Source organism: Dendrobates tinctorius, unplaced genomic scaffold, assembly GCF_039654945.1.
Source record: "Dendrobates tinctorius isolate UK_male_01 unplaced genomic scaffold, ASM3965494v1 ptg000040l, whole genome shotgun sequence".
Taxonomy (NCBI): domain Eukaryota; kingdom Metazoa; phylum Chordata; class Amphibia; order Anura; family Dendrobatidae; genus Dendrobates; species Dendrobates tinctorius.
The window spans coordinates 35,336,530-35,350,733 of record NW_027361708.1 but is presented as its reverse complement, the minus strand read 5'-3'; the positions used below and the strand labels follow the sequence as shown (position 1 = coordinate 35,350,733).

The 14,204-nt window shown below is 43.4% G+C and overlaps 1 protein-coding gene across 1 annotated transcript in view; it reads right to left on the bottom strand.

Moving 5' to 3' along the window:
• The window catches only part of CDH23 (cadherin related 23), a 1,761,581-nt gene that overhangs the window by 41,506 nt on the left and 1,705,871 nt on the right, over nt 1-14,204 (bottom strand). The window contains exons 55-59 of the mRNA XM_073574902.1: nt 13,193-13,306; nt 10,980-11,109; nt 9,241-9,504; nt 8,027-8,188; nt 6,617-6,873 (exon numbers count right to left, since the gene is read on the bottom strand). Of these exons, the coding sequence (XP_073431003.1) occupies nt 6,617-6,873; nt 8,027-8,188; nt 9,241-9,504; nt 10,980-11,109; nt 13,193-13,306 (927 nt within the window). The remainder of the gene's footprint in view (nt 1-6,616; nt 6,874-8,026; nt 8,189-9,240; nt 9,505-10,979; nt 11,110-13,192; nt 13,307-14,204) is intronic.

The window sequence follows — 14,204 nt, the reverse complement described above, 5'->3', positions numbered from 1 at the left end:
TATTCTATGGAAAATAAATTAAATCCAGAAAAAATTTTGAAAGCTTTTTTGGAGTGTTATATACCACCGTAATGTGACACTAAGCACGTTAAACTGTATGGATGACAATACAGTCAGTCTTTTCATACCCCAAAAATAGAATGTGGTCACATGCAGCAGCTATATATTTATCAACGGACTGCAAAGCACTAAGCCCCGCCTTGAGTTTGTATTATGGCACTCTCCCTGCTCCTGCAACTGTCCCTAGGCTAAATGCAGAATGTATCTGATACAAACATCAAAACACAAGATTAGTCCTTAGAAAGATGGTTAGTATGAAGGTTCAGCATCAGCAACAGTATCAACATGAGAGGACTCTGATTAGTTAAACTGTACACACACATCTCGAGGGTGAAATCAATGATCAGCAATCAAGGAATGCTTGTTCCAGATTATCATTTTGTATAAATGTCCTCTTAGGGGGAGCAAAATAATTGTCACATTCCAAACACCTGGATCCCACACTGTGACTTTGTGTATATGCATTTTTTAATGGATAAAAAAATTTCTGAACACAACTAACATTGCAGATTTTAAAATCTGAGAGCAGTCTGAAGAGAAGGTGGAGAAACATTTTTTTTTCTCTACGTACAAGTAAAACAGTTGGCTCTTGCATCAAATTCTGATCAAAATATTCAAGTCCGTTTTACTCGTACATGAGAAAACTGGATATCTGAATAAAACTTTAGACAGAGGAATGTTTTTTGGAAGTGAAATAATGAGGGTACATCATTTTTAGAAAGAAAAATGGATTACTTTTTCCTTTGATTCTACAAATTTTGCTGAATTCAATCCTATGTGGCATCTGTTTTATATAGTACTAAATCGATACGCCTGCAGTCACTCTGTAAAGCCCCCATCACACACAGCGATCTCTCTAGCGAGATTGCTGCTGAGTCACAAGTTTTGACTGCTGGGTATTGCTGATCGTTGTGGAAAGCCCTGGACATTTTTTTGATCATTGGTCTCCCGCTGGCCAGCATGCATCGATGCGTGTGGCAGGCGGGAGACCAGCGATCAGCGAGCAGGAGCTGGTAATGAAGGTAAACAGCGGGTTTCTAAGCACCGTGCGGCGCATTGAAACCCGCTGTGTACCTTAGTTACCAGCACGCTGGTAACAGATACCAAGAAGAATGAGGGCCCTGCTCGCAAGCTTACAATCTATGAGGAAAAAGGGTAGACACGAAAGGTGGGTGGTAACAGTTGCCCTGATTGTATGGCCCAGCCAAAATGTTAAGTGTGTAACAGTACAGGCGCAGAGGGCTAATGGATGCATAAAGCATGTGGGAACATGATGCGGGGAACCTGGTTATGGTAAAAACTTTTGGCTGTGCCACATAGGGATAGATTAGGTTAATTTGTTGAGGCAGTAGGCCAGTCTGAATAAATGAGTTTTCAGGGCACGCTTAAAATTGTGGGGATTGGGGACTAATCGTATTGACCTGATGTTAACCTCATGTTAACCTCAGATCATCAGCAGAATGGAGGGTGCGGGTAGGATGGTATACTGAACCAAGGGAGGAGATGTAGGGTGGTGCTGAGCCATGAAGAGCTTTGTGGGTGAGGGTAATGAGTTTGTACTGGATTCTGGAGTGGATGGATAGCCAGTGTAATGACTGGCACAAGGTAGAGGCATCGGTGTAATGATTGGCGAGGAATATGATCCTGGCTGCAGCATTCAAGACAGATTGGAGGGGGGAGAGTTTGGTAAGAGGGAGACCGATTAGAAGAGAGTTACAATAGTCAAGTCGAGAATGAATAAGAGAAACAGTAAGAGTTTTTGCAGAGTCAAAAGTAAGAAAAGGTCGAATTCTAGAAATGTTTTTGAGGTGCAGCTAACAAGAGTGAGCCAGTGATCGTATGTGGGGGACAAAGGAAAGCTCGGAGTCAAGCATGACCCCAAGACAGCGGGCATGTTTCTGTGGAGTAATAGTGGAGCCACACACGGAAATGGCAATGTCGGGTATAGGTACATTAGTAGTGGGAGTAAACACAAGGAGTTCAGTCTTTGACAGGTTCAGTTTCAGATATAGTGAGGACATGATGTTAGACACAGCGTTTAGACAATCGCTGGTGTTTTCTAGAAAGGCATACATGATGTCAGGAGAAGAAGCATATATATGGTACTGGAAACCAAATCTACTGTAAGGGGAAGATGAGAGGAGGAGGAACCGGCAAAAGATACAGTGAAGGAGCGGTCAGAGAGATAGGAGGAGAACCAGGAGAGAACGGTGTCCTTGAGGCCAATGGAATGGAGCATAGTGAGGAGGAGCTGATGATCCACAGTGTCGAATGCTGCAGAGAGATCCAAGAGAATTAGCATGGAGTAATGACCATTTGATTTAGCTGTTAGTAGATCATTAGAGGCTTTAGTGAGGGCAGTTTCAGTAGAGTGTAAAGAGCAGAAACTGGATTGGAGAGGGTCAAGAAGAGAGTTATTAAAGAGATAGCGGATAAGACGGGAGTGGACCAGGTGTTCCTGTGGTTTAGAGATGAAGGGAAGATTAGAGACCGGTCTATAGTTAGCGGCACAGTTTTGGTCGAGGGATGGTTTTTTAAGTAGTGGATGTATGACGGCATGCTTAAATGAGGAGGGAAAGATACCAGGAGAGAGAGAGGTTAAATATTTTAGGTGAGGGGTGACAGCAGGGGAAAGGGACTGGAGTAGATGTGATGGAAATGGGTCACTGGTGCAAGTGGTTGGGCGAGAAGATGCAAGGAGCCTGCTTACTTCTTCTTCTGTGAGCTTACTTCTTCTTCTCAAAATCAGAGAGTGAGCTAGATGCAGTGAGGGAGGGAGGACAGTGCATGGTATGAGGTGATTGGGAGATAATTTCCTGTCGGATCTGGTCAATTTTTTCTTTGAAGTAATTGGCCAGATCGTCAGTTCGAAGCTCCGTGGTTGGCGCCTGTACTCTTGGGTTGAGTAGAGAATGATAAGTGTCAAAGAGACGTTTAGGGTTATTGGACAGTGAGGTGATGAAGGTGTTGAAATAGGTTTATTTTGAGAGGTGAAGGGCAGTGTTGTATGTTCGAAGCATAAACTTATAATGGATGAAATCTTCGGATAGGTTGGATTTTCTCCACAGACGTTCGGCGCACCTGGAGCACCGCTGCAGGAAACGTGTTTGCAGGGTGTGCCAGGGTTGTCGCCATCTGTGTTGTGGTGTTCTATGTATAGGAGGTGCAAATTCATCCAGGGCACTTTGAAGTGTTTCATTGTAATGTTTCAATGCAGAATCAGGACATGAGAGGGAGGAGATAGGGGCAATGCAAGTTCTTCATAAGTTTCTGGGTGTTAATGGCCTGTATGTTTCTATAAATATGGACAGTGGGGATGACCTGAGCAGCCTGGCAGTTCTTGATAGAGAATGAAAGAAGGTTGTGGTCAGAGAGCGGGAGAGGGGAGTTTGCAAAATCATCCACTGCACAAAGCCGAGAGAAGACCAAGTCGAGGGAGTTTCCGTCTTCATGCGTTGGAGAATTAGTAAGCTGCTAAAGGCCAAACGAGGAGGTTAGAGATAAAAGGTGAGTAGCAGATGGGGAGAGGGGAAGAGCAATGGGGATGTTGACATTGCCCATGATGAGGGTAGGGATGTCACAGGAGAGAAAATGTGGAAGCCAAGTGGCAAAATGATCCAGGAACTTATGGGAGGAGTCGGGAGGACAATATACCACCGCCACTCGCATGGAGAAGGGGGTGTAGAGTCTGACGGCATGGACTTCAAAAGAAGGGAAGATAAGTGAGGGTACTTGAGGGATAACCTGAAAGGTACATTTTGGTGATAGGAGCAGACCAATGCCTCCACCTGCTCTATTGTCTAATCTTGGGGTATGAGAGAAGTGTATACATGGCATGGGTATGAGAGAAGTGTACACCTGCGTTATTCATACTCCTGGGCAGAACCCATCTAGTGGGCCTCGTCTTGTTCCATACACTTGTATGGAGCGAGTCCACACCCTGTGTAGTGAAGCGGAAGTTCAGTGGGCATGGCCATCTAGTGGTTGCAGCCCAGATAAATACAAGTATATAGAGTGAGGCTGCACCCGCTAGAAGGGCTCTGCCCAGGAGTATGCATATTGCATACATTCAGGGCCGGCATTAGGGGCAGGCAGACCAGCTAGGGCCCCCGCTACTCCAGGGGCCCCTAGCTAGTTGCTTGCCACTAATGAAGGCTAAGGGGCTCCTGAGTAAGAGGGGCAAAGTGCTGCCCTCCCCCTGCATCGCGCATTTAGCTTATCGGGATCAAAGATGCCGATACAGTTGAAAGCAGTGATGGAGCAGAGCACCTCACATGACACTCCCTTTCTCATCACTCCCCCTCTGCCTCTGACTCAGCATGTGCCAGCAGTTGGGCGGATGAAACTCTGAGATGCTCTGCAGAAGCTAGTGTAGCAGGGGAACGAGGAGAAGAGGTAAGTATTGTATGTGTCATAATGCGTGTGTCTGCTGCAGTATACTGTGTGTGCGGGACTCCACTACACTGTGTGAGTGGGGGGCTGCATTATACTGTGTGTGGGGGCTGTAATATACTATGTGTTTGTGGGGAGGCTGAATTATCCTGTGTGTGTAGGGGGGCTGCATTATACTGTGTGTGGAGCTCCAATGTACTCTGAGGGGGCTTCATTATACACTGAGGTGACTGCTTCATACTCTGAGGGGGCTACTTTATACTGTGTGTGGGGCTTCCTTATACTCTGAGGGGTGCTGCCTTATGTTCTAGGAGGGGACTACATTATTCTCTATGACAGTAGCTGCAGTATACACTGAATGGAGCTGCAGTATACGCTATGAGGGGGGCTGCAGTATACTCTGAGGGGGGCTGCAGTATACTCTGAGGGAGTCTGCAGTATACTCTATGAGGGAGGCTGCATTATACTCTATCAAGAACCATGGGGAGTGCATTCTGCTATATGTACTATATGGGACCTGCATTATACTGTATCGAGGACTATCTGTACCCATCATTCTTCCTCAGCTGGAGTAAGGGTGCACACTGTCAGTAAACGCTGCGGGTTGGACGCTGTGTACTTGTGTATAGTCCAACCCGTAACATCTAGATGTTACAGCATAATGGATGGGATTTCAAGAAATTCCATGATGACTATGTGTGCACAGATGTCTGTGGATCACCTGCGGAGACCGACATGCAGCGCGTCTTTCCAGACTGCAGTATGTCTATTTATCTTGCGGAGACGCGAGCCTCTGCAAGGTAAATTTCACCTGTACAATGTATTGGACGCGGTGAGTCGGCACGGTTCAATGAACACATGCAGATTCACCTGCGTTCAATAGACAGCAGCGGACATGCACTGCGTCCAAAGCACTGCCTATTACTGAACGTGTGCACCTACCCTAAAGGGGTAGGGAAACAAGCATCGGACTACTTCAATATTGTCGATTGCGCTTGTATAGTGGCATGAACTCAGCGCATGTAAATACAACAGAAATGTTTCTGTGTGATGGTGCAATATGTGAGCATTTGGGTCCCACTTTAAACTTTTGCCAAGGGCTCCTCTTAGTCTAAAACCGGCCCTGCATACATCACCGCCGTTATCACTTCATAAAATTATAGAAGCATAGAATGTTAGCGTTGGAAGGTACCTCCAGCCTGTTTCACTCCTTGATCACCCTCACTGTCAAAAAGATTTTCTAATATCTAATCTGTATCTTCTGCCTTTCAGTTTCATTCCATTGCTTCTAATGTTTCCACGTGCAAATGAGAATAAGCATGATCACTCTGCACTGTGACATCCCTTCAGATATTTGTAGACAGTTATTAAGTCTCCTCTTAAGGGCCTGTCACACTAAGCGATACCGCTAGCAATATCGCTATAACGTCACTGGTTTTTGTGACGTTATAGCGATAATGCTAGCGATATCGCTATGTGTGATACTTACCTCCGACCGCTCCCCCGTTGGTTATCACTGATGTCGCGCGAGAACATCCTGGACCATTTCTCGTCGTCAGCTTCCTGCTGGGCTTCCTGCTGGTGCCGACGAGCGCCGCGTGGACGCGGGCGGGAGGATGTCAGGATCGCCTCGTCTGACAGGTAAGTAGCGACCCCCGACCTCTGCGATGTCGCTGGTGAGATCTGCCTGTGTGGCAGCTCACTAGCGACCACTTAGCGATGTACCAGCGATCCTGACCGCGTCATATCGCTGATCTGGATCGCTGGTGCATCGCTAAGTGTGACAGTACCCTTAGCCTTAGGTTCAGAAACTGATGAACCCTCGCAATGCACAGTGTGTGCACTGGAGGGATTCATAAGTCAGCGGTCATACAGAGTGACTGCAGACTTATAGATTTGGACCAGACAACCCCCTTAAGATCATTCTTCTGTTAATCAAATCTGGTATCTTGATTTGGAAATAGTTTTAGAACCTGTCTGCAGTTACTATTAGAAACTACTTTGGAGATAAATCCTGGGGATTTTGCTTACCCCCTTTAAAATTGATTGTTGTCGCTGATGTCAGTTTGAACTTTTTAAGCCAAATCTAATAGTGAAAGGTCTAATAGATGTAATGGATTTACACTCCTCTCTGGAGGCCTGACAAAGGTATAATAATTATTACCTGTACATCATCTGTATTGACAATGGCTCCTGTGATGTTGGACAGTAGTCGTATAAATTCCTCCTCAAACTCACGTACACGATCTGGAATCTCATTAATTACTATCTTTAAGCGTTGGTCATCTCGTAAAATATAAATACCAACAATGGCAGTGTCATTGTGTCCAGCCAGATCAGAAGCCATAATGTCCACCACAAAATAGCCCGGACTGTAGGCAGTAAATAAGTCAAAGGTCCGAATAATACCATCAACATTTCCTAGGAAGACACAAATCATATTTTTAATAAATTGATATACAGCATAAAAACTGACATTACCTAAAAGGTTGCTAAAAGTAAATGTCAACCCTTTGAAAACTGTTTTCTTATTTTAGCTACATATGCACAAGATTCAGTGATGAGCAAGAGTAGAATAGACCTCAGTGAATTCACTGAAAGAAATTAACATTATCACTTATGGAAATGTAAAGAATTCTTGCTTTGAATGTTGATTATGTCAGACAGCCACTTGGGATCAGGAGGGAAATTTTTTGTTTTAGGGCAAATGGGTTTATGCCACGTGTATTTCATCTATTCTCTATATCAATAGGGCAAAACAAAGTTTTGAAGTTCACCCATGCTCCTTCTCTTCATCCATGCTCTTTCCAATACCTTGGTTGAACTTGATGACCATAGGTCTTTTTTATTTAAAGGGCTCGTTTCTGTTCAGAAAATGAATCTCCAAAGCTGCTGTTTATTATAAAGAAATGAACCATGCTATACTCACTTTTCCTGGTTCCACCGGCAAGTTTCCACTGATTCTACCGGTGTCTGACATTGGCTGCTGTACTGACGTCACATCGACAGAGCAGCAGTCAATCCAGGAGGTCAGTGGCTCTGCGAGTGTTCACAAAATGGCCCCTTCAGAGCTGTTGAGGGCACGGATTGACGTCAGCACCACTGCCAATGCCAGACACTGGGTGCCGCGGCAGAGAATCGCTGGTAGACCAAGGGAAGGTGAGTTCAGACAGTTTGTTTCTTTATAATAACCTGTACCAAGAAACATTCATTTACTTTAACAGTGTAAAATCTCAAAATAAGTGCAATAAACAATTAAAAAGCTTCAATTTTGGCTTCTTTGGCTATAAAATTAATTTGATGTACAATGTTGTACATGCGGTGCAAGTAACGAGCCACAGCAAAACCAAGTTCCAGGTTATTTCTATAATGAAAATCATGTCAAGGGCCATTAGCTAACTATTCTCTCCAGCTGCTTATGCAATACATTGCCGTTGATCTACTTAATTCCTCTAAGAACTTTCGATATGTGAGTTGGAACTATGCATGAATGCTTCATGTCTATTTTCAGTCATTCATATTCATAGCCTATGTTTGGCAATGTTAAAGTGGGTAAAGAATAAAATATTGTTACCTATCACAAAAATATTTTTCACTGCCTCAGAATTATTTGAGTTGTGCTTGATGTACTGGATTCCGAGAATGGTATAGAAAACTAAACTGTTGTTTCCCACATCGGCATCAAGGGCTAAAACTTTTATCAGGTCAGAACCCACTTTAGCATCAGTGGCAACACCTGAAATGAAAGATGACAAATTACAAGAAGTAAATGGTTTTTACAGTCCTAAAAAATATGGGCACATGGTTTAGTAATGATGCAGTAAGATGTATTACTTACTATTGAATCAAATGTCCTATTATATACAGTACACAGCCCTCATTTAGTGATGTACATAATCATATACAGAATAAAGAAGCAGAAACAGTTAAAACAAAATAATATTAGGTTTTCTTTACTGACTTTTGTGTCTGCTTTACAGCTTTAGAGTAATTTATGCAGTCACTATTCTGCATTGCAGTGTTCCCCATCTCTTGTGCTCAAGAGCCACCAACAGATCATGCTTTCAGGATTTCCATAGTATTGCACAAGTGATGGAATTATCACATGGGGAATAATAAGGAAAACCTGGAAAAAGGAACTATAGGTAGCTTTTGAGCACAAGAGTTGTCGAACACTGCAACTCTGTAAAGCAGGCATAAAATGACCATAAGTAAAGAATACCCAACCATGCGGAACATTACTGTAGTGCCATGTTTTTATGGCCCTGCATAATAAAACGTTTTAAACACTTGGCATTCAATAAATCACACACCTAATTAGTTGTAATTAATTGACACATTTGGGATATTGAGTGTAGGGTTAGAAGGTGCAGTTGTCCAAGCGTGGACAAAACTCTGCATTTCACAATAGTCAATTGCCACACAATTTTATTTTACAATTGGGTGGATATTGGCACGGCATAAGTGGGCAAGAATTTTGTCCATGCTGTGGATGCACCACTGCCATAACCTGAAGGTGGCCCTACACCTTGGACAGTGTGTAGCTTACAGAGATTTCTCTCAACCCCCTAATACACATCAATGCTTGTGTTCTCTACATTGGACTAAGCCGGACACTGCTGATGGCTTAACGCTATGTGCACATATTTAAATTCAGCATGCCTAATCCTTTTATGTCTCAGCATCCAGGGAGTTTGTACACCTCAAACATATTACATGCATATAAGTGTGTGTGGGGACTTTCAGATACTTCCAAGTGTAAAACTTATAATCATTCTTCAGTTTTACCTGTAGTATACTCAGATTTTGTAAATTTTGGAGGCTGGTCATTAATGTCTTCAAGCAATATTCTCACTTCTTGCAATGTAGAATCTGTGCTGGGATCAAAGCTTTGAATTTTGGCAGCCCTCATTGCTTTACGGGCTGACCAATTCCTGTTGCTTGATGCTTTCACTATCAGAGTATAATATGGGTTCTGCTCTCGATCCAAGTTCTTCAGAACCGTTAGCTTTCCTTCTGGAAATAGCTGGAAATTGCTTTCCTCATTGCCAGCTAGAAATGAAAAATAAGATGTTCTCTCCACAATGTTACCATTCAAACAAAAGTGCAAACAATTCAAATAATGCTAGCTTTAATGGTGGAGACCTCCTACACTAGAAGAAGATGGAACTGCTCATAAACTCATTGCAACTGCAATTTGCACACATGAATGGTCTGAGAAATAATATGTTCGTGTGAACTTACGGTATCCTAGCATAGCTTTTTTATGGGGCATGTGCAATCACTTTACTTTATTCTAATGTAATCTAGCACACTGGAATGACCAGCTCCATCCCCACTGACTATAATCACAACCTGTTTATGGATTACTTGTTCTGCATGCTGTGTTCTCTTTTTGCTTTCTCTCCCTGCGCACATCTACAGTCGCTGTAAACTAGCCGAGAATTACAGGCCAAGCTCACCATTATATCATCATTCAGAGCTCACTACAAAACTGCTGGATGAGCCAAAGCACTGAGTACAGAGATTTCCTCTATATGCTGTGAATGGCTCAGCCAGCAGCTCTGCAGTGTGTTCTGAATGGCAATGGCCATAGAAGATAATAAGGAGCTGGAGGTGACATCACCACATGTAACAAGGAAGAGCATCTTCCACAAATTCAAGGAGATGCATCCGCCCCCAAGAAGCCAGGAAGCAAGGAGACATTGCACAGCTCTGAGCCGCTCAAAAGACAACGTGAGAATAACCCCTTAAAGGGAATCTGTCACCTTATTTTCGGCCTATAAGCTGCAGCCACCACCATCAGGGGCTTATCAACAGCATTCTGTAATGATGTAGATAAGCCTCCGATGTAACCTGAAAGATAAGAAAAACAAGTTAGATTATACTCACCGGGGGGCGGGATCGGGTGCGGTGGGAGTCGCGGTCCGGTATGACGCCTCCATCTTCAAGAGATGACATCCTTCTTCTTACTTTTGCTGTGGCTCCAGCGCAGGTGTACTTTATCTGCCCTCTGCCCTGTTGAGCGAACAGTAAAGTACTGCAGTGTGCAGGGCATCAGGAAAGGTCAGAGAGGTTCGGCGCCTGCGCACTGCAGTACTTTACTCTGCCCTCAACAGGACAGAGAAAGTACACCTGCGCAGGAGCCGCGGCAGTAGTAAGAAGGAGGACGTCATCGTATGAAGATGGGAGGCGCCGGACTGGACTGCGACACCCATCGGACCGGACCGGATCCCCGGGTGAGTATAATCTAACTTGTTTTTCTTATCTTTCAGGTTACATCGGGGGCTTATCTACAGCATTACAGAATGCTGTAGATAAGCCCCTGATGGCGGTGGCCGCATCTTATAGGGGTGACAGATTCCCTTTAAGTGTTTCAGTCTATTTAAATAGCATTCAGATGGGTCAGGAGGGCAGCCATTACACATATAAATAGGACTCATGTTCCCAAAGAAGTACCAGTCTTGGGTTGTTTCCCATTACAAATATGATAAAAAGTGATTTATACTTGAGAGGTTGCATATTACCTGCAATGAAGTAATACACTATAGCATTTGATCCTGCATCTGCATCCACAGCACCAGTGACATTTCCCACCAATGTTCCGGGTTTGGAGTGTTCACGGACTGAGAGAATCTGATACTGCAAAGCGCCTCTCTGTAAAAGAGGAACCAACACTAACCAACATTAAAAACAAAGAACACACATTATATACAGTGGTCCCTGCTGATGCAATATTATTTTACAGAATGACCTTTGTGAATTGATAACATTGTCGCATAGATGATAACTCCATGGATAAGTATACATTGGTTCCAAACTCACAAAAAAAGTAGGACTATAGAAAAATGAGCAGACAAATAAGTATATACACTCACTGGCCACTTTATTAGGTACACCATGCTAGTAACGGGTTGGACCCCCTTTTGCCTTCAGAACTGCCTCAATTCTTCGTGGCAGAGATTCAACAAGGTGCTGGAAGCATTCCTCAGAGATTTTGGACCATATTGACATGATGGCATCACACAGTTGGCGCAGATTTGTCGGCTGCACATCCCTGATGCGAATCTCCCGTTCCACCACATCCCAAAGATGCTCTATTGGATTGAGATCTGGTGACTGAGGAGGCCATTTGAGTACAGTGAACTCATTGTCATGTTCAAGAAACCAATCTGAGATGATTCGAGCTTTATGACATGGCGCATTATCCTGCTGAAAGTAGCCATCAGATGTTGGGTACATTGTGGTCATAAAGGGATGGACATGGTCAGCAAAAATACTCAGGTAGGCTGTGGCGTTGCAACGATGCTCAATTGGTACCAAGGGGCCCAAAGAGTGCCAAGAAAAAATTCCCCACACCATGACACCACCACCACCAGCCTGAACCGTTGATACAAGGCAGGATGGATCCATGCTTTCATGTTGTTTACGCCAAATTCTGACCCTACCATCCGAATGTCGCAGCAGAAATCGAGACTCATCAGACCAGGCAACGTTTTTCCAATCTTCTACTGTCCAATTTCGATGAGCTTGTGCAAATTGTAGCCTCAGTTTCCTGTTCTTAGCTGAGAGGAGTGGTACCCGGTGTGGTCTTCTGCTGCTGTAGCCCATCTGCCTCAAAGTTCGACGCACTGTGCGTTCAGAGATGCTCTTCTGCCTACCTTGGTTGTAACGGGTGGCAATTTGAGTCACTGTTGCCTTTCTATCAGCTCGAACCAGTCTGCCCATTCTCCTCTGACCTCTGGCATCAACAAGGCATTTCCGGCCACAGAACTGCCGCTCACTGGATTTTTTTTCTTTTTCGGACCATTCTCTGTAAACCCTAGAGATGGTTGTGCGTGAAAATCCCAGTAGATCAGCAGTTTCTGAAATACTCAGACCAGCCCTTCTGGCACCAACAATCATGCCACGTTCAAAGGCACTCAAATCACCTTTCTTCCCCATACTGATGCTCGGTTTGAACTGCAGGAGATTGTCTTGACCATGTCTACATGCCTAAATGCACTGAGTTGCCGCCATGTGATTGGCAGATTAGAAATTAAGTCTTAACACACAGTTGGACAGGTGTACCTAATAAAGTGGCCAGTGAGTGTATATATATATATATATATATATATATATATATATACTGTATATGATTGGCAGGTTCTTTCAGGCGATCACATGTGCCACAGATTTGCAGTGTCTATGGTATTGTTTGTTGATTGTGGCATCAAGTCGCAACAGCCCAGAAAATATCATTATACGGTATATAGGGTACATTGGAAACGGCTGTGATTGTAGCTACAAAGCTCACTGTATAAATTATTGGCAATAATCTTATGAATAGTTTAGTTTAAATGGAATTGTTACTTAAATGCACTTTGGCTGACCTGTATTACATGGAAAGCTATTCATTTTTCCATTGCAATTATAAAATACTCAGTTTTCTCTGAAAATGAGCAGTGCATTCTCTGAATGGGGAGAATGGAGTAGGCTGCTACTTTAACTTTTCGTATTAGCTTAGCTCTGGTAAGAAAAAGGATTGAGCATGATGAAATCCAGCAACCCAGTGGACAGCTCGGGCATTTGATGGCTGCCTGGTCCCGAAAAAATTAGTGGGTTTGGCCAAAATTCATCCAATGCGGTAAAAACACTTTTGTGCCCTCACTTTTGTACCAAATTATCATAAGGATAAATACAGTTATTCTCCTATGTTAAACATGGCATGCAGCTGTCCAAACAACAATAATTCACTCACCGGAGGCCGGACAAAGATGGGCTCATTGTCATCTATATCATCTAGTTCAACCTGAAGAGGTAGCATGGTTTCATAAGACACCGGCTGCCCAAGGTCACAGGCAACGATAATGAGCTAAACAACAAGCAATCATTAATTAAAAAATAAGAATCAATGGATGTAAAATAGGTAACAAAAGATTATTGTTAATTATTAGAAAATGTAGTCTTGCATATGTGTGACTACTATGACCCCTTTTCTCTGGAGTGCTAAATATTGGATCAATGAACTCCATTGCCTGAATAAGTGTTATCAGATATACTGTATATGTCATATATTGTGTATATGTTTCAGATGGGAATGCCCCCTTTAAGTTTTATTGCAGGCCATGGGAATCTCATAATATGGCCCTATTACCAAAAAGAAGATGCTTACTGAGCGATGTATTACAACAAAGGCTGCTATTGTTTTCAGCAACGAGAGTCCTTTTTACACAGGATGATACGATGCCAAGAAAGTTGATGTCTGTGCAGCATACAAGATAATTGCACACAATGAATGAGTGGTTTGCTCTTTCATAGGTTGATCCGTAGCCTGAGCCAAAATGTATTATGCCTCCACCCAACCAGCCCGAGGCCACGTTCACACATTCAGTATTTGGTCAGTATTTTTCCTCAGCATTTTTAAGCCAAAATCAGGCGTAGGTTAAAAATGCAGACATGGTGATCAGCCTCTGCTATATTTATCCTCTGATTGTTCCACTCCTGGTTTTGGCTTACAAATACTTATGAAAAATACTGACCAAATACTAAGCGTGGCCTAACTAGCAGCTACTCTTTCTCCACCACTCTTCCAGACTGGCTGATAGCTGCAGTTTGTACTGAGCAGTGTAAGATCTCTGGAGCTGCAGGGAGGAGGCACACTGAGGAGCTGTCAATAAGGATGTCAGCCATTGTGGCTTGAATTTTCAAAGAAAATATGCAGACGAGATCTATATAGTAATGTATGCAGTTTGTATTGTGAAATCTGGCAA